Raw genomic sequence first — 15,704 nt, forward strand, 5'->3', positions numbered from 1 at the left:
CGATGATCACTTTGCAGCTTGTGGGAAGTTAAGGCAATCTTTTTGTTTTGGTTGCAAGTTACAGTAGACTAGAAAATGGCCGCGACTTGAAACCAATTATACGTCATTTGGATATTAATTTATACAAATGAATTTGGGTTGAATTGTCAAGGTATATATCTTACGTACGAAGAAGTTTTCAAGAGTTGAGTTTTGACTTTTATTCATTTATATATTTCCTACGTATCATTCACATCAACTCAACACTTCATATATTTTTATTTTTCTGCCTAAAGCTTGGAGAGAAGAGATTGAAGAAAGGGTTTTGACCGTTTCACATTCTTTCATGTCACGGGCTAAAATGTGAATCCCTAATGTGAACGTGTGGACATTCTATGAACTTCCATATTGTACATTTGGAAGTGTAAAACAATAAATAGTCCTAAAAAAAACAAGGATAATTTCGTTACTGATATAAAGTTGGTGTGATTTTGCACCTAAAAATACTAAATTATTGTAGAATACTTCAGAGTTATCTAATAATTTTTGTAGTTAGCATCTTATCTATGATTCACAAAGCAGCATCAATTTTATCTTTTCGAGGTTACCAATGATTTCATTTCTTTATTTAACTGAAAGTTCATCTTTACAAATGATTTTTACAATTACCCAAAGTTTCTTTAACATTTTCATATTCGATATTGTTAGAATCCAAGCCCATTTTATTGCACTTGAAAAAAAAAAAATTACAATTCAATAGGTATAATGAAGGATTTGATGGGATTAGAACTCTAAACATCTCATTTTAGTCCTTTATGATTGAAGTTGGTTATTTTGGATGATTTTTGGCAACGTTACCAGAATAACATGATCAAAAACTTGAGACTTAAATGACAAATAATTTTTGGGCAAAATTACAAGACTAAATTGATCAAATTCAAACTTAAAGGACCAAAATAATTTTTTGGGCATAGTTAGCCGGCATAAATTTGTATTATACATCAATATACAATGAATTCATTCTCAATTCTAACAAGGACCGTAATATCTTTTATTTCGTGAATTATCTAGGATTTTGTTATCATGACAACTATAAATTGAAAGGATAAGAATATCTTTTACTTATTCTTTCTGTAACATTCCCTCTCCTTATCTCATCTCTCTAATACCTCATACCCTTCCTCTTCTCTCCTCTCTTGTTTACTTTTATGTATGAAAGTGATAATATTGTAGCTTATTTCCAAAATCTTTACTTCTACATGTCTTGTCTCTTTCTACTTTTAAGTAGAAATCTTATTTAAGAAGAAGGTTTTTTTTTCTTAAAAAATAAAAATTATAAAAGGATTGGTTAATTGTACCACAGTTTTTGTGACTCCCCATTACTCACAGTCAGTGGAAACTCAGCAAACATTTCCTTTCCCTTTCTTCTCAAGACGGTTGACCACTTTTTTTTAGAGTCATTGCATGGAAATAAGCATTTATTAAGAACACTAATTTAACATTGAAACAACTTACAATGATCACAAGGTAAACTAGGCAAAATCATACACACATAAAATATATGGCACTGACTACACAGTACACAGCTATACACACATAAAATACAACACTTAGTTTACTATGCAGAGTCATAGACTCATGGCATAGCTACAAGCATGCAAGAAACAATTTATTAAAACCAAAGCCAGACTAGGCAAAAGCATAACATCTGGTAACTAGTCCAACAAAATGATGCGTCCCAATTTGCTTCTTATTTATTCAAGATACATAGTTTCATGGATTTATTCATTTCCTTTCCATTGAAATTACGATGTTGAAATTCTTTGTCTTCTCCATGGAAAGATGCTCACCGATACGCTCTGCGTACCTCTCAAATAAATCATCTATAATTGCCTCTCCAAAGTGATCAGCAAACAAGGATTCTGAAATCGCTCTATGGCCACGTGACACATTTTGTCCACATGTAAACTTGTCGAACACGTAATTTTTGTTTTCCTCGTTGTCATTGGCATCCAAATTGACTTCAAATGTTTCCAGTCGATCAAGAACAAAGGATCCCTCTTTTTCAACAATGGTTTTTACTTCTTCGATGAAAGGATTGTATTGAGGCAAATTGAACGTATCAATATCAGCCTCTTCAATTAGCCCCTATACACATAAAATTGTGGCCATTATTTTACTTTTTAAGTGAGATAACAAACCAAAAAATTATCCCTTAATTAGAAGAATTAATTTTAAATTTTAATTATCAAAAGGTTAAAGAACTAACTTCAGCAGCCATGTCAAGGAGACACTTTGCTAGCAGCTCCCAAACGAGGCAACAATCTCTACTAGTGGGATCTTTGATACTTCTACCAATAAAGGTTAGAATCATTTGCCCTCCAAGTTTTATTTCATCAGCACGAGAGCGAAGTAAATGTGAGAAATCACTCTGAAATTGCTCCATGTATGCCTCGAATACATTGTGAGGGCTTGTCTTCCCCATGTATATGTTCCCCTTATTATTGTTTATCCCTTGAGGTACCTAATAATTATAAAATAAAAATAGATTTAAAGAAAAGAGAGAAAATGCCACCACCAAAATGAATTATGAAAATTTGAGTATGAATTTTCTCACCTGCACATTTTGTGTGCTTTATGAAATTGATAATTATTTGTTTAAATGTGACAATTTATTCTCATATTCTACAAATAGTAAAAATTACTTTGAACTTCGTATGAGCATCACAAATCAGATCAAAACCCTCTCCATTTCACGTAAAATGGAAGGGAAAATGAAGGAATGATTTATTTATTTTTTGTGGATGAAATGAACAATAGAATGCAATCTGATTTTTGGCGGAATTATCCATTAAACAAAGAAAAATTACCTTTTCTTTTCTACTTAATAAGTACATAACCACTGCGCACCAGGGGCAGCACTACATTATTCTCAGGGTTCAAATGAACCCCCTGACTTCAAAAAAAATATATATATATATATATATTATAATTTTTTTTTTTAGTTTAATACTATAATTTTTTCTTAAAAATATTTTTGCACACCTTGACTTAAATTTTGCACACCTTTATTACAAGTATTTCCAACTCTAAGAATAAAGAGTAAGTATTTGTGAACTATAAGTGTCACTATATTTTATAAATTTATATTATGTGTGTGAGTGTATCTAATATTGATTGTGTGCATTACTTTTTGTTATAATATTATTTGTGTGAATTATGATGTGTGTGAATGTTTGTGTGTACAATATAAATTTATATAATTTAATAATTAGGAAATAGAGATGGTTTATCACATGTGTGTGTATTGTTATCATATTATAATAACTTTTTATTATAAAGTTAGTAAAATTTAAGAAAAAAAATTGTAAAGTTAGTGATTGTCCAAGCATTTAATTGGTTGAGTAGACACTAGTGTATAATTTTATGTATAAATGACTGTGGTTGTGTGCGTCAATAATTAATACAAAACCAATGAGTTTAGTTTAGTCATTTAGTTTAAAATATTTTTATAAAATCAATAACAAATATGTTAGGACATATGTGTTTCACTTGTTAAGAACATATGCCATTCATTTATATAAATTGGCTAATTCTTTGACAAAACGTACTCTACTTGTAATTGGGTAGTTCTAGGTGTTTTTAATACTTCAAGAAACCAGGTTTCAAGATCAAGTATTGAAGTCATCAAGTCTGTCCAAGAAAAACAAGCTGAAGTGCAAATTCATTAAATCTCGACACTTGCTCGATAGCTCCTCGACACCAGCTATCTGTCAAGAATTATAAAATCAGATTTTCTGATTTAATTTTCTTGGGATCCGTGAATATGCTTTTGGGCCTTCTTTTCTCCAAACCCTAAACATATAAAAGGATTGTTTTAAGAGCCATCAAATTGTACACAAGTTGCAAAAGCATTGAACAATCTCTGTTCAAGCAAATTGTGATCAAAGACGAAGTTCTTGACCTAATTCATCTTCTCTGAAGAAGTTGTTGTGTATTTGCACTAAAGGATTTTGTGACCAAGCATTTTCCTGATCTTCATCGTGTAGGATGAATTGAAGAACTTTGTAGCCAACCTTTCCTTCTAAGTTGGTGTTTGAAGTTGTATACTGGGATCCGCGTATTGGTTAGTCACGTACTTGGGAGCCGTGCATCAAATGCGGAAATTGTCACTACAGATCAAGTCCAATTGGGTATTGGGGTAAGAGTTCAACTGTAGGTTGGTAAGGTACTTGGGATTTCTTTACTTGTAATCGCTTGATTTGATAATAGTGGAGTTTCGAGAGTGGTGACCTGAAAATCACCTAGTGGGGTTTTTGCCGCAAGGGTTTTCCCCATTCGTAAACAAATTACCGTGTCTTTTAATTTCTGCTGTATATTTAGTTTTTGGTCATTTGTTTGTGCTTCCATGCGTTTGCATGATAAATTGATTAATTAATAACTTGGCTAATTAATTAATTGGTTTAATCACAAGGGGTTATTCAGTTTGTAGCCTATCAAGTGGTATCAGAGCAGGCACACTTTGATTAGGTTTAATCTTTGCTGTGTTGATCCATTGACCCCTGTTTGTCATGGATAGAGGACAATCATTAATCATACCTCCTTTATTTGATGGCACTAACTATGCATACTGGAAAGTACGCATGAGAGTTTTTTGCAGTCTTTAAATGAGAAGGTGTGGCAAGCTGTAGAGATTGGCTGGACCAAGCCAAAAGAAGAACCGGCCGATTGGGATGACGCCAAGATCAAGGCGGCAAACTTCAACAGCAAAGCGTTAAATGCCCTATTTAGCGTAGTCACCAATGAGGAGTTCAAGAGGATATCCTCAACTGAAACTGCTAAGAAGGCATGAACCATCCTCCAGACAACCTATGAAGGAACAAAATCTATCAAAGATTTAAAGTTTCAGAGGCTCACTATAAACTTTGAAGAGATTAAAATGGAGGAGGATGAGTCATTTGATGAGTTCTATACCAAGCTCAAGGACATAGTAAACTCATCCTTCAATCTTGGGGAAACCATCCCTGAACCCAAGATTGTAAGGAAGGTGCTCAGATCTCTACCCGAGAGATTCCATGCCAAGATTACGGCTATAGATGAATCAAAAGATATTGACAAGATTCCTTTGATTGAGCTGGTTGGAAATTTGCAAACCTATGAGATAAGGTTATCTAGGATTGACAAGTCAAGTGAAGGTAAGAGCATGGCCTTGAAAGCAAAGAGCAGTGATACAGATGAGTCTTCCGATGATGAAGATTCCAAGATAAAGTCCTATATTACAAGGCAGTTCAAGAAGTTTATGAAGAATGCCAATGTGAGGAACTTCAACAAGGACCGTAGACAATCCAGTTCTTCTCAGTTTAAGAGCCAAGACAAAAGGAAGAAGGATACTAAGGATGGCGGTCAGTACACTGTTCCTGCAGGACCAAAGTGTTTTGGATGTCATGGATTCGGTCACATAAAGTATGAATGCCCGACATATCTCAAGAGCATTGGGAAGAGTAAAGCACTTGTTGCAACTTTAAGTGACACTGAGCCTGAAGATGATTTCGACTATGAGGATGACGAAATTTTGAATACCTTCACTACCACAGTTAATCCTACTGAAGGGATTGTTGAAGATGTGGACGAAGAAGAAGAACTAGTGGAGTCAAAATTTGAGAAGATGGATGATTAAGATGATATCCATTCAGCCTATGAGAAGCTTTACAAGCTCTCTGAGAAGCATGAGAAATTGTATAGGCTGGCCACTAAGAAGCTCAGTGATGTGAAACTTGATCGTAACGAGTTGTCCACAAAGTTTGATGAGGCAAATCAAACTATTGGTGCATTGAGATTTGAGAACAATTTCTTGGCTGAGAAGACCAAGAAGCTTGAAGTGGAGCTGTTTCAAGTCAGAACTCAATTAGAGAGGACTTCAAGTGCAAAGCTTGATGAGATACTCAACATTCAGAAATCTGCTTCAGATCGAACAAGATTAGGGTATGATCTTTCTTCCTCTCATGTTGCTTCTACTAGTACTACTGTTTTTGTTTCTCCTGCTAATAATATTGATAGTGAGAACACTAATGTTAAAACTGAATTAGCTAGTGAGAACTTAGACAAAGGTAAATCTATCTTAGGAGCACCCCCTAAGTAAGATAAGAAAGATGCTAATAACCCTAGGGCTAAGAAGGCTAACTCTCAAAAGTCTAAATAAAAGAAGCATCATCTTTGTCATCATTGTGGAGCTGTCGGTCATACCTGACCAAATTGCTACAAGTGGCTAGCCACTCAATAAAGCAACAACATGATAGTATCTGGAAGCCAAAATCAGCTTCAATCCTCTCTTGCTCCTCTTGGAGATCTTTTGAAAGCCTTCATGTTCCTTTCGAACTTGAACGGTTTCAATTCTTCCCCCTCACTGCCAGTTTAAGGGTTCAATCAAAGGAATGGTTCTTCCAAGGTGTGGAAGAAAAAAGACTCTAAGTGATTTTATCAGTTTCTTCTATCTTCCTATTTTTGTTTGTTGCATTGCTTGTGTGTTTTGCATTTTTGTTGAGTCAGTATAGTTTTATGCTTTGCTTTGTCTAACATGTTTTTTGTGTGTTTACTTTCAGTTTTGTTTATTTTGTTTTTAATATAAAAATAAAAAAAATTGAAAAATCAGAAAAATACAAAAACAATGTGTGTTTTGTGTACTTTGGTACTTGTGTACTTTGGATGGCCAATGAAACAGAGTTTTCTAAATTTTGTATCTCTTGTAGTTTAGATGAGCATCTCTATGCACAACTAAGCGAGTTTTGTGGCTCTTGTTTGTGATGAGTAAGATTAAGTTATCTTTTAAACTTAACACTTGTATCACTCTTTTTAACGGGTAGGACTAGAAAATCCTAAGAAAAAGACATAAATAATCATCTCACCACTATTGCCCGCTAATCATAATATGACACCTGTATGCTTTGGCATAGCAAAAGTGTAGTGTTAAAGACATTCGTATGCTTTAGCATAGCAAAAGTGCGATGTCAAATGCTTAACATCTTGGGTATTTCTTTTCTCTCTTTTATATGCCCATGTATGGTATGCTAAAATAAAAGAAAATATGGAAAGAAAATAAAAAGCAAAAAGATAAAAAAATGCTTTAAATATGGTTGCAATCGTGAATTCTAGGAGATGTGGGAGTTATAGGATGTACCTTGAAGGTGATAGTCCCCATCAAACAGTTATAATTGTGTGTGAGTTAAAGTTATTTTCTCATATCTCAGATCGTCATAACATGTATATACATAGGCAATCTTGCGATGTTTTTCACACACAACACACAATATTCTTTGCTACTTTTGATACATGTGTAGGTACAATGTGATTTGGCCATCACAAGTGTTTACATGTGCTAATGTATGCTCACTAAACTGTCTTGACTTGTTTTTGAAAAGTAAAATTGGTTAGACTTGTTTAGTGTGTGTGTGTGTGTTTTTGAGGATCCATGTGCTTAATTCTTTGTTGAGAGCTGATTTTGAGAGTTTTATATGTTGATTGGATCAATGGTTGAGGTGTATGTTGGATTGCATTCATGTTTGTGTTTTTCACTTCTTGAAAAATTGCTTTTTAAAGCTGGCTCGACACCTCCTCGACACCTCCTCGATACTTTGTTATCTGACGAGCTTCTCAAGCTTTTTTCTTATCGCAATCTCGACACCTGGTGGATCGATCGAGAAATCTCCTGTCTCCTCGATACCTTCTCGATTGATCGAGCTTCTATTCTTGGTTTTGATGTTCATTCTTCGACACCTTTAGCTGTCGACGTGCTTTTTCTCGATACCTACCTTGATACCTTCCTCGATACCTTTCGACACCTCAGCTGTCGAGAATTACTAAGAGTCCTATTTAAAGCTTTGTCGCAATTCTGATCTCATTTCTCTCGATCTCTCTCGATTTGTCCGTGACTGTTCCTCTCCCAAACTTGATTTTCTCACTCAAATCTTCAACCCACTTGATTTTCGGCCCTTCCTTGCTTCTAATCACTTGGTAAGATCTCATTTTCATTCCTTTTTCATGCATTTCATGTTTTGAAGCTTAGGTTTTGGGGTTTTTGAAAATTTTTGGGGTTCTTCAAAATTAATGAATTTTTCTTGCAATTTTGGGTTGGGTTTTCACTTAAATGTGTTCAAAATGTCATACATTACATTTCATGTGCATTAGAATGATATTTACATGCATTTAGATGTATGTTCTATGTTTGTGTACTGATAGGATTGGATTGGGCTGAGCCCATGATGCTTTTTAATTTGCATGTCACATGTCCATGCATTCCCCATGCATACATACTTTTTGTTCAATATATTTGATATATGTGAACTGTTTTGGGACTTTTCTGATTGTCTCCCTCTCAATCTCTTTCTCATTTTGTTTACATTAGTAGTGTTTGTGGCACCTAAACGTAAATTCACTCCGGCTCGGAACCCTCTGCGTTCTGGAGCTTCTTTATCTTCTAATTCTACTCCTCTAAATCTTCGGTTCTGTGATGGAGATGCCCACAAGGCATTTTCGGAGAACTTTTCTAGAGAGGTATTCATTCGGAACGCCAAGTCATTTTGGCAGACTTTGCCAATACTGACCTTCCCTCTGTCATTCACAGTAGGGGATGGGAGTCACTGTGTGCCGTCTTGGTCACATGTTCTTTCGTGCTGATTCAGGAGTTTTACTCTAACATGCACGAGATTGATCGTTCAGTACCTCTCTTTTTCACTCGCATTCGAGGTACGCGTATTCCTGTCACACCGCAGCTAGTTGCGGATGTGCTTAGGGTTCCTAGGATAGAGTTTCCTGACTATCCTTCCTGTGAGCGTCTGAAGACTATGTTCAAAGATGAGCTCATTTCTGCTTTTTGTCAGTGCCCAGCTGATTGGGGTGAGCATTAGTATACATCATGTAGACCTTTTGCTAATGCTCCTAGATTCCTAAACATGGTGATGACTTTTGTACTCCATCCATTTTCTCACTACAACTCCATCACAGAGCCTCGTGCTCGATTTTTGTTATCTCTTCTTGAGCATCTTACTATAGATTTTCCTTCTCATGTTATCCTTTCTATCATAAATGTTTATCTAGATTCGGCATCTCGTGATAAGCTCATCTTTCCTTCCGCTATCACGAGAATCTTATGCCATTTTTCTATCCCTTTTCCTGTGTCCGACCACTTCACACACATCTGTGCCATAGATGCCGCTACTATAAAACGTAGTGAGGCTCAGTTTAGGTCGAGACAGACGGATTCCACTCCTCCCTCCCGCTCAGCTTCATCCAGATCTGATCCATCTACATCTGCTCCTTCTTCTTCTACGGGCAATGTATCTCTTGGAGACATCATGGCGCAGGTGCAACGCATGGATGCTCGCCTCGATACACTCGCCTCTAAGTTGTATTAGGTGAATGTTCGTGTTGGTCGTATTGCACGACGACAGGCGACCATGGGTGGTTTTGCTCCTGAGGCTACTCCTTCACCACCTTCTCCAGCGGCTTTAGACTCTAAGGATGATTATGATGATGGTGATGATGATGACGCTTCGGATGATGATGATGGAAATGCTAGCACTACTAATGAGATGTCTACATGACACTCTACCCTTTGTCACTTGTGACAAAAAGAGAGAGTAGTTTTTGGGTTATGAGAGTAGTCATCTTAGGGGGAGAGTTAGTATAGGACATTTTTGATAGGGGGAGTGTTGATATTTTGAGGGATGTAGTGAGGTTTTGATGTATCTTTTTCTTTTCTATTCTTTATAGATACATTGATCTTGTATATGAGGTCTTGTGACTAGTTTTACATACATTGTACTTATTTTCTCTATATGTGGATGTATATTTCTTTCATTTCTCTCTTCATGTGTTATTTCTTCTCTATCTTTATACACATGTTCATTATATTTGTATGCAATCTATTAATTCTGTTTTATACAAAGATGCCTTGATGAATTTTGTTTAAAGTGTTTCAGAAGTATAGGTTGTCAAAGTCTACTTGCCACAAACTCTCTTCTTGCAAAGTTTTTCAAGAGTTTGTGTTAGGATAGATTTTATTGTATTCAACAAGTGAGTATGAGTTGCGTGATATATGACTTTTCTCATATGTTCATTTATTTCTTGTGGTTTTATCACGGATTGCCAAAGGGAGAGATTGTTAGGACATATGTGTTTCACTTGTTAAGAACATATGTCATTCATTTATGTAAATTGGCTAATCCTTTGACAAAACGCACTCTACTTGTAATTGGGTAGTTCTAGGTGTTTTTAATACTTCAAGAAATAAGGTTTCAAGATCAAGCATTGAAGTTATCAAGTCTGTCCAAGAAAAACAAGCTAAAGTGTAAATTCATTAAATCTCGACACCTGCTCGATAGCTCCTCGACACTTGCTATTTGTTGAGAATTATAAAATCAGATTTTCTGATCTAATTTCCTTGGGATCCGAGAATATGCTTTTGGGTCTTCTTTTCTACAAACCCTAAACATATAAAAGGATTGTTTTAAAAGCCGTCAAATTGTATACAAGTTGCAAAAGTATTGAGCAATCTCTGTTCAAACAAATTGTGATCAAAAACGAAGTTCTTGACCTAGTTCATCTTCTCTGAAGAAGTTGTTGTGTATTTGCACCAAAGGGTTTTGTGACCAAGTGTCTTCCTGATCTTCATCGTGCAGGATGAACTGAAGAACTTTGCAGCCAACCTCTCCTTCTAAGTTGGTGTTTGAAGTCGCGTACTGGGATCTACGCATTGGTTAGTCATGTACTTGGGAGCCGTACATTAAAGGTGGGAACTGTCACTATAGATCAAGTCCAATTGTGTATTGGGGTAAGGGTTCAACTGTAGGTTGGTAAGGTACTTGGGATTCCTTTACTTGTAACCGCTTGATTTGATAATAGTGGAGTTTCGGGAGTGGTGACCTGAAAATCACCTGGTGGGTTTTTGCCGCAAGGGTTTTTCCCATTCGTAAACAAATCACCGTGTCTTTTAATTTCCGCTGCATATTTAGTTTTTGGTGATTTGTTTGTGCTTCCACGCGTTTGCATGATAAATTGATTAATTAATAACTTGGCTAATTAATTAATTGGTTTAATCACAAGGGGCATTCAGTTTGTGGCCTATCAAAATAGATAATAAAAACTACATAAAAATAAAAATGTTAGATAAACTTAACAAAATAAAATGATTATAGACTCATAACTACCCACATTGACAATAGATACTCATAATTTAAAATTTGAATACTTGTAGAAGGAAATTGTAAAACTTCATGTATTATTATTATTATTTTTTTTTTGTCGGTAACTCAATATATTCAAGTTCTTTTTTTATTAAAACTTTTTAATGAACCCCCTAAACAAAATTCCTGAAGCCGCCACTGCTGCGCACATTTAGTGCAGTGATCGCTCTATAAGTATAAGTACTTGTGAGGTGTAAGGGATAAGGACTGGGGTTCAAGTTTTCAGAAGGGAGTTTCACACACATATACATTTAGATTAGATTAGAGTTGAATTTCTATCTTGTATTAAAAAAAAAAAAAGTACATAATATAACCCCAAGAGGTTAGCTTAGTGATTCTTAAGGCTTCATGATATCTATGAGATCTTGAGTTCGAAACCTCTTGCCAGCACCTTGAGGCCATCCCCAAGAAATTCCTCCCTATATACTTGAAAAGGTGTAGATATTCTCGTTTGTTAAAAAAAAAAAAAAATACATAATATAAAATAGTAATTATGTTTTATTTCTAATTTATTTATAACATCCCTAATACAATCAAGGGGGAATATCACAATCCTTAATGTGCCGCCATTTACTGAAACCCTTTTGCATGATAGTTTTTCAATCTATGATGTTTGCCGCATGCTAATTATTATTTATCATTAGGTTAAGACATTAATCGGGTTTTGGTGTAAGCAAGAGTTGAACCCTAAGTATTTGTTTGGATCCACGGTTGTGTTTGCACGTTTTACCTTTTTTTTTTTTTTTTTTTCTTTAGCTCTTATGAATAGTAATTGATACTGATCATGCATGTGATTACACTGTGCAGGAGACAAAGTTACTGTTTGCGCACTGTTTATGGGACCCACAACCACTTTATTTAGAAAAAATTAAAAATGGGTCTCATGACACTATTCATACATTTAAAAATTATTTTGCTACAGTGTTTTTAGTTTTCAGCAAAATAAGTTGTATTTAAATGGACTCTAAATCTTTTGTTTAACAACAATGAACTTTACGAGTTGAACTAACTGAAACCAACAACTAAACTACTATATTGAATGAATTACCTGCTAGATGTATACTAAGTAAGAAGTGTAGAGGATGTTGTACAAAGGCGGCTAAATATTGTTATTGTTAGTGCTCAAGGATGTAGAGCCTATTTTGAACTGTATCTTTTTGAAGCACGGCTTTTTTAAGCCACATTTTTTTAAGGTACATCTTTTCCTAAGCAATCATTTTTAAAAAGTTCAAAAAAAAAAAAAAAAAACACATTGTACCAAACAAACATGTAATCCCATAAATGTTTCTCAAGCATGGCAATTTGTGAATAAGTGGATCATTAAGGGCTTGTTTGGTTTGTGTTGAGGTTGTATTCATTTTCTATTTTTATTTTCTATACTTATTTTCTATACTCAGATCTTGTACTCATATCTCCATGATAATATTGTGGATCATATAATTGAGTTAAATTAGTAATTAATCAATGCAATGTTTTTAGTTTTTGATATATTTCAAGTGGGGAAGGGGATCTTTTGGATAACTCCATTGAACCTAAAGGTCATTAACCAATTGCAATGCAATGATATTTTTGAGTGTGAAGATGCTGACCTTAGAGAGCCAATGCACACTATAAGAAGAATGAACAAAATCCAGGCTTTTGCTAGGAAAGAGCCTGCCATAGAAGGACCCTGGCATTCCCGCTATGAAACATGGCCCTACATCGTTGCCTTTCTCCTTCTTCAACATAGCATAAAAGTCTGGCAGTAATTTGAAATTAGTGTTGAAATCATTACTTGGAAGGTCATTTAGAAACACTGTGAGCTCAGGAGGAGAGTGTCCAGTTTCTCGGCACAGTCCGACTATGGCATCAATCATTTCGTAGGTAACTATAAGTGTATTGGGTCCTGAAGAGCAACCCAAGTCTGCTACGGAAAAATAACGAGGAAAGTTTTCCTTGCTATATAAAGCTCTGACAGTGCCCTCCAACACTGGTCTCACCTTGGAAATCACTGTTTTCTAAGAGAAACGCAAGATGGAAAATCATTTTTTTAACTACTACATAAACAGAAAATCATAAATGTGAACATTTTTTTCAGCTTTGGAAACAAGTTTCTGTTGTGTGTGTTGAAAAACATTTAACGGTACAAATAATGCTAGTATCACAACAAAACTCACAACTTGCTTACTAAGTGAATTGTGGCAAGAGTTATGGATTTTGTTATGATACTAGCATTCTTCTTAATGGTATATACACTACATAGGAAACTCTCTCTCAGTGGCAGAGCCAGAAATTTATCTTTGGAGGGGCCATATATAAATTATTATTATTATTATTATTTTTTGTGTGTGTATTAAATCTAAAATGGTGACATACAAACAAGAGAGTGAATTTCATATCGAAAGTTGTTTTAGTTTAGCTTAATGAACGATATGTTTTGATATCGGTTAATACTAGTGTACTGTTTTGAAATTGCCGCTATATATATATATATATATTCAATTAGAAAATCGTAATAAATTATTAAGAGTTTTTAAAAATATAAACCCTTTATTACTTTTTTTAATGTGAATAAAACCCTTAATTACTACCTCATACTATCTTCATTATATTTATTTATAAAAAGCTATATACATAGACCCATTAATCTAACAAATAAAAATAATAATGGATATAGTTTAAAAACATCACCGAAATAAAAATGAATTAAAGAATAAAATATTGCACGTACTGGTGTACACTCTAGAACCATAAGAAGATGAATTAAAAAGTAAAAATTGTACTAAAAAAACTCTTCACATTTATTCAAAAAAAAAAAACAAAACTCTTTACACCTTGTAATTACTTACACCTATGACCTACCCATCTTATCTGGCTGACACAAGCAAACAAAAGAAGCAAAGTGAAATAAAAAAAAGTAAGAAATGTCATTCAAAGGTGCTGGAACCAAGACAAGGTTTGGGAACAAACGTTTAAATGTTAAAGCTTGATAAAAGAAAAAGAAGAAAGAAGTAACAGCACTAGTAGATCACGAAAAAGACGATCTGTAGTTAACAAAGAAACAGCAGTAGTGGTCGACCAAGAAGACATAGTAAATGTCGACCAAGAAGAAGCAACCATGGTTGACGAACAAGAAACAGCAGTGACAGACGAAACACGCTATTTTTTCAAAAATTTTGGGAGGGCCAAGGCCCCCTTCAGTCCTCACGTGGCTCCGCCACTGCTCTCTAAATAGTTGATTCCATAAAAAGAGAGAGGTAAAATAAGTGAGAGTGAGAGAATTACTTGAAGTGCTGAGTTTTGGAAATAGCTATTTTCTCCTACTCCCGATGTCATGTGAAGAACCTTCTCCACTTGCAAGACATGGCCATGTCGATGTTCATGGATTGAATTATGGGTGTTGCTATCCATGTCTTCCTTGGTGTAGCAATTGTTCTATTCAACCTGTATTTATAGGTGTAATATTTGAAAAAAATAAAAATAAAAAAGATTTAAAAGGAGGGGTATTTAAGTAAATCTATTTATGGTTTTTTTTTTTTTTTTGAGAATCTTTATGAGGTAAATCTGCAACCTAGAAACAGTGCTCCATTTGCCGTGTGTCTCATCCAGCCCCATGGCCACGGATTCCTCAATCAAAACCCACCAATGGAGCTTACAGTCCCATACAAACAAAATCTACTTTTATTTTCTACAGCTCCACTCACACACAACTCTCAAACTCTCATTCTTCTCAAGCTTCCTAAGAACCTTAGGTCCAAAAATTCCCACCACAGACCCAATTTTTGTGTTCTAGCTTCTGCAAACCCAAAGACGTCTGATGGGTTTTCATGGCTGAGTTTGACTCGATCGGTCCGGCGTGGCTTGGAGCGGTTATGGTCGAAACTCAGCGAGTCAGTGAAGAATGAAACTGGGTTTGCTTGGAAGATGCCAATGTGAAGTTGGGTGAGTTTGTGGGGCGAGCTAAGGAAGGGGTTAGCAAAGGTCGGGGTGAGTTGGAACGGTTTAGGATTGAGTTAGTGCCTAAATTTGTGAGTTGGAATTGGTGGGAGCGTTGGAAGGTAATTCTGCACTTTGAGACACTTTTGTTTTAATTTTTGTTTCGTAGATAAGAAATTGCAGGAAAAGGATAGAAAATGGACAATTTTAAGTATTTTCTTTTGAACTATGGAGTTCATTGATCTGGAGCTCTCGCGTTTTATTGCAGCTGGGAAGCTCCATTGCAAGATTGATAAAGTTGCAGGAGTTCTTGAGACTAATCGTCCGGATGCAAAGAATGCTCTTTACGAAGCAACTATCAAGCAAGGGGACTTCCTATTGAACCGGATCCAGAAGCTGTCTCGTGTGGTTGATCTGTGAAGCATTTTTTTATTTCTATTTTGGAAATGGTGCCAAAATTTGCTGTGATTTCCTAGGGATAGAAAAAAATGCTTATGGTTAGTTAGTTATTAAATTCATTAGGATTATTTTAGTAATATTTAGTCCACTATTTGTATCCGAATGCTATAACAA

At 35.1% G+C, this 15,704-nt stretch overlaps 1 protein-coding gene across 1 annotated transcript; it reads right to left on the bottom strand.

Moving 5' to 3' along the window:
- Nucleotides 1-1,456: 1,456 nt before the first annotated feature.
- Nucleotides 1,457-14,646, bottom strand: LOC112040576 (S-adenosyl-L-methionine:benzoic acid/salicylic acid carboxyl methyltransferase 2). The gene is made up of 4 exons (XM_024073468.2): nucleotides 14,481-14,646; nucleotides 12,806-13,213; nucleotides 2,249-2,503; nucleotides 1,457-2,127 (listed from the first exon to the last, which is right to left on the bottom strand). The coding sequence occupies exons 1-4, from the start codon at nucleotides 14,604-14,606 to the stop codon at nucleotides 1,765-1,767; spliced, it is 1,152 nt and encodes a 383-aa protein (XP_023929236.1). The 5' UTR covers nucleotides 14,607-14,646; the 3' UTR covers nucleotides 1,457-1,764.
- Nucleotides 14,647-15,704: the final 1,058 nt, after the last annotated feature.

The sequence above is a fragment of the Quercus suber genome, unplaced genomic scaffold (assembly GCF_002906115.3).
Source record: "Quercus suber isolate HL8 unplaced genomic scaffold, Cork oak 2.0 scaffold_812, whole genome shotgun sequence".
Classification (NCBI taxonomy): Eukaryota; Viridiplantae; Streptophyta; class Magnoliopsida; order Fagales; family Fagaceae; genus Quercus; species Quercus suber.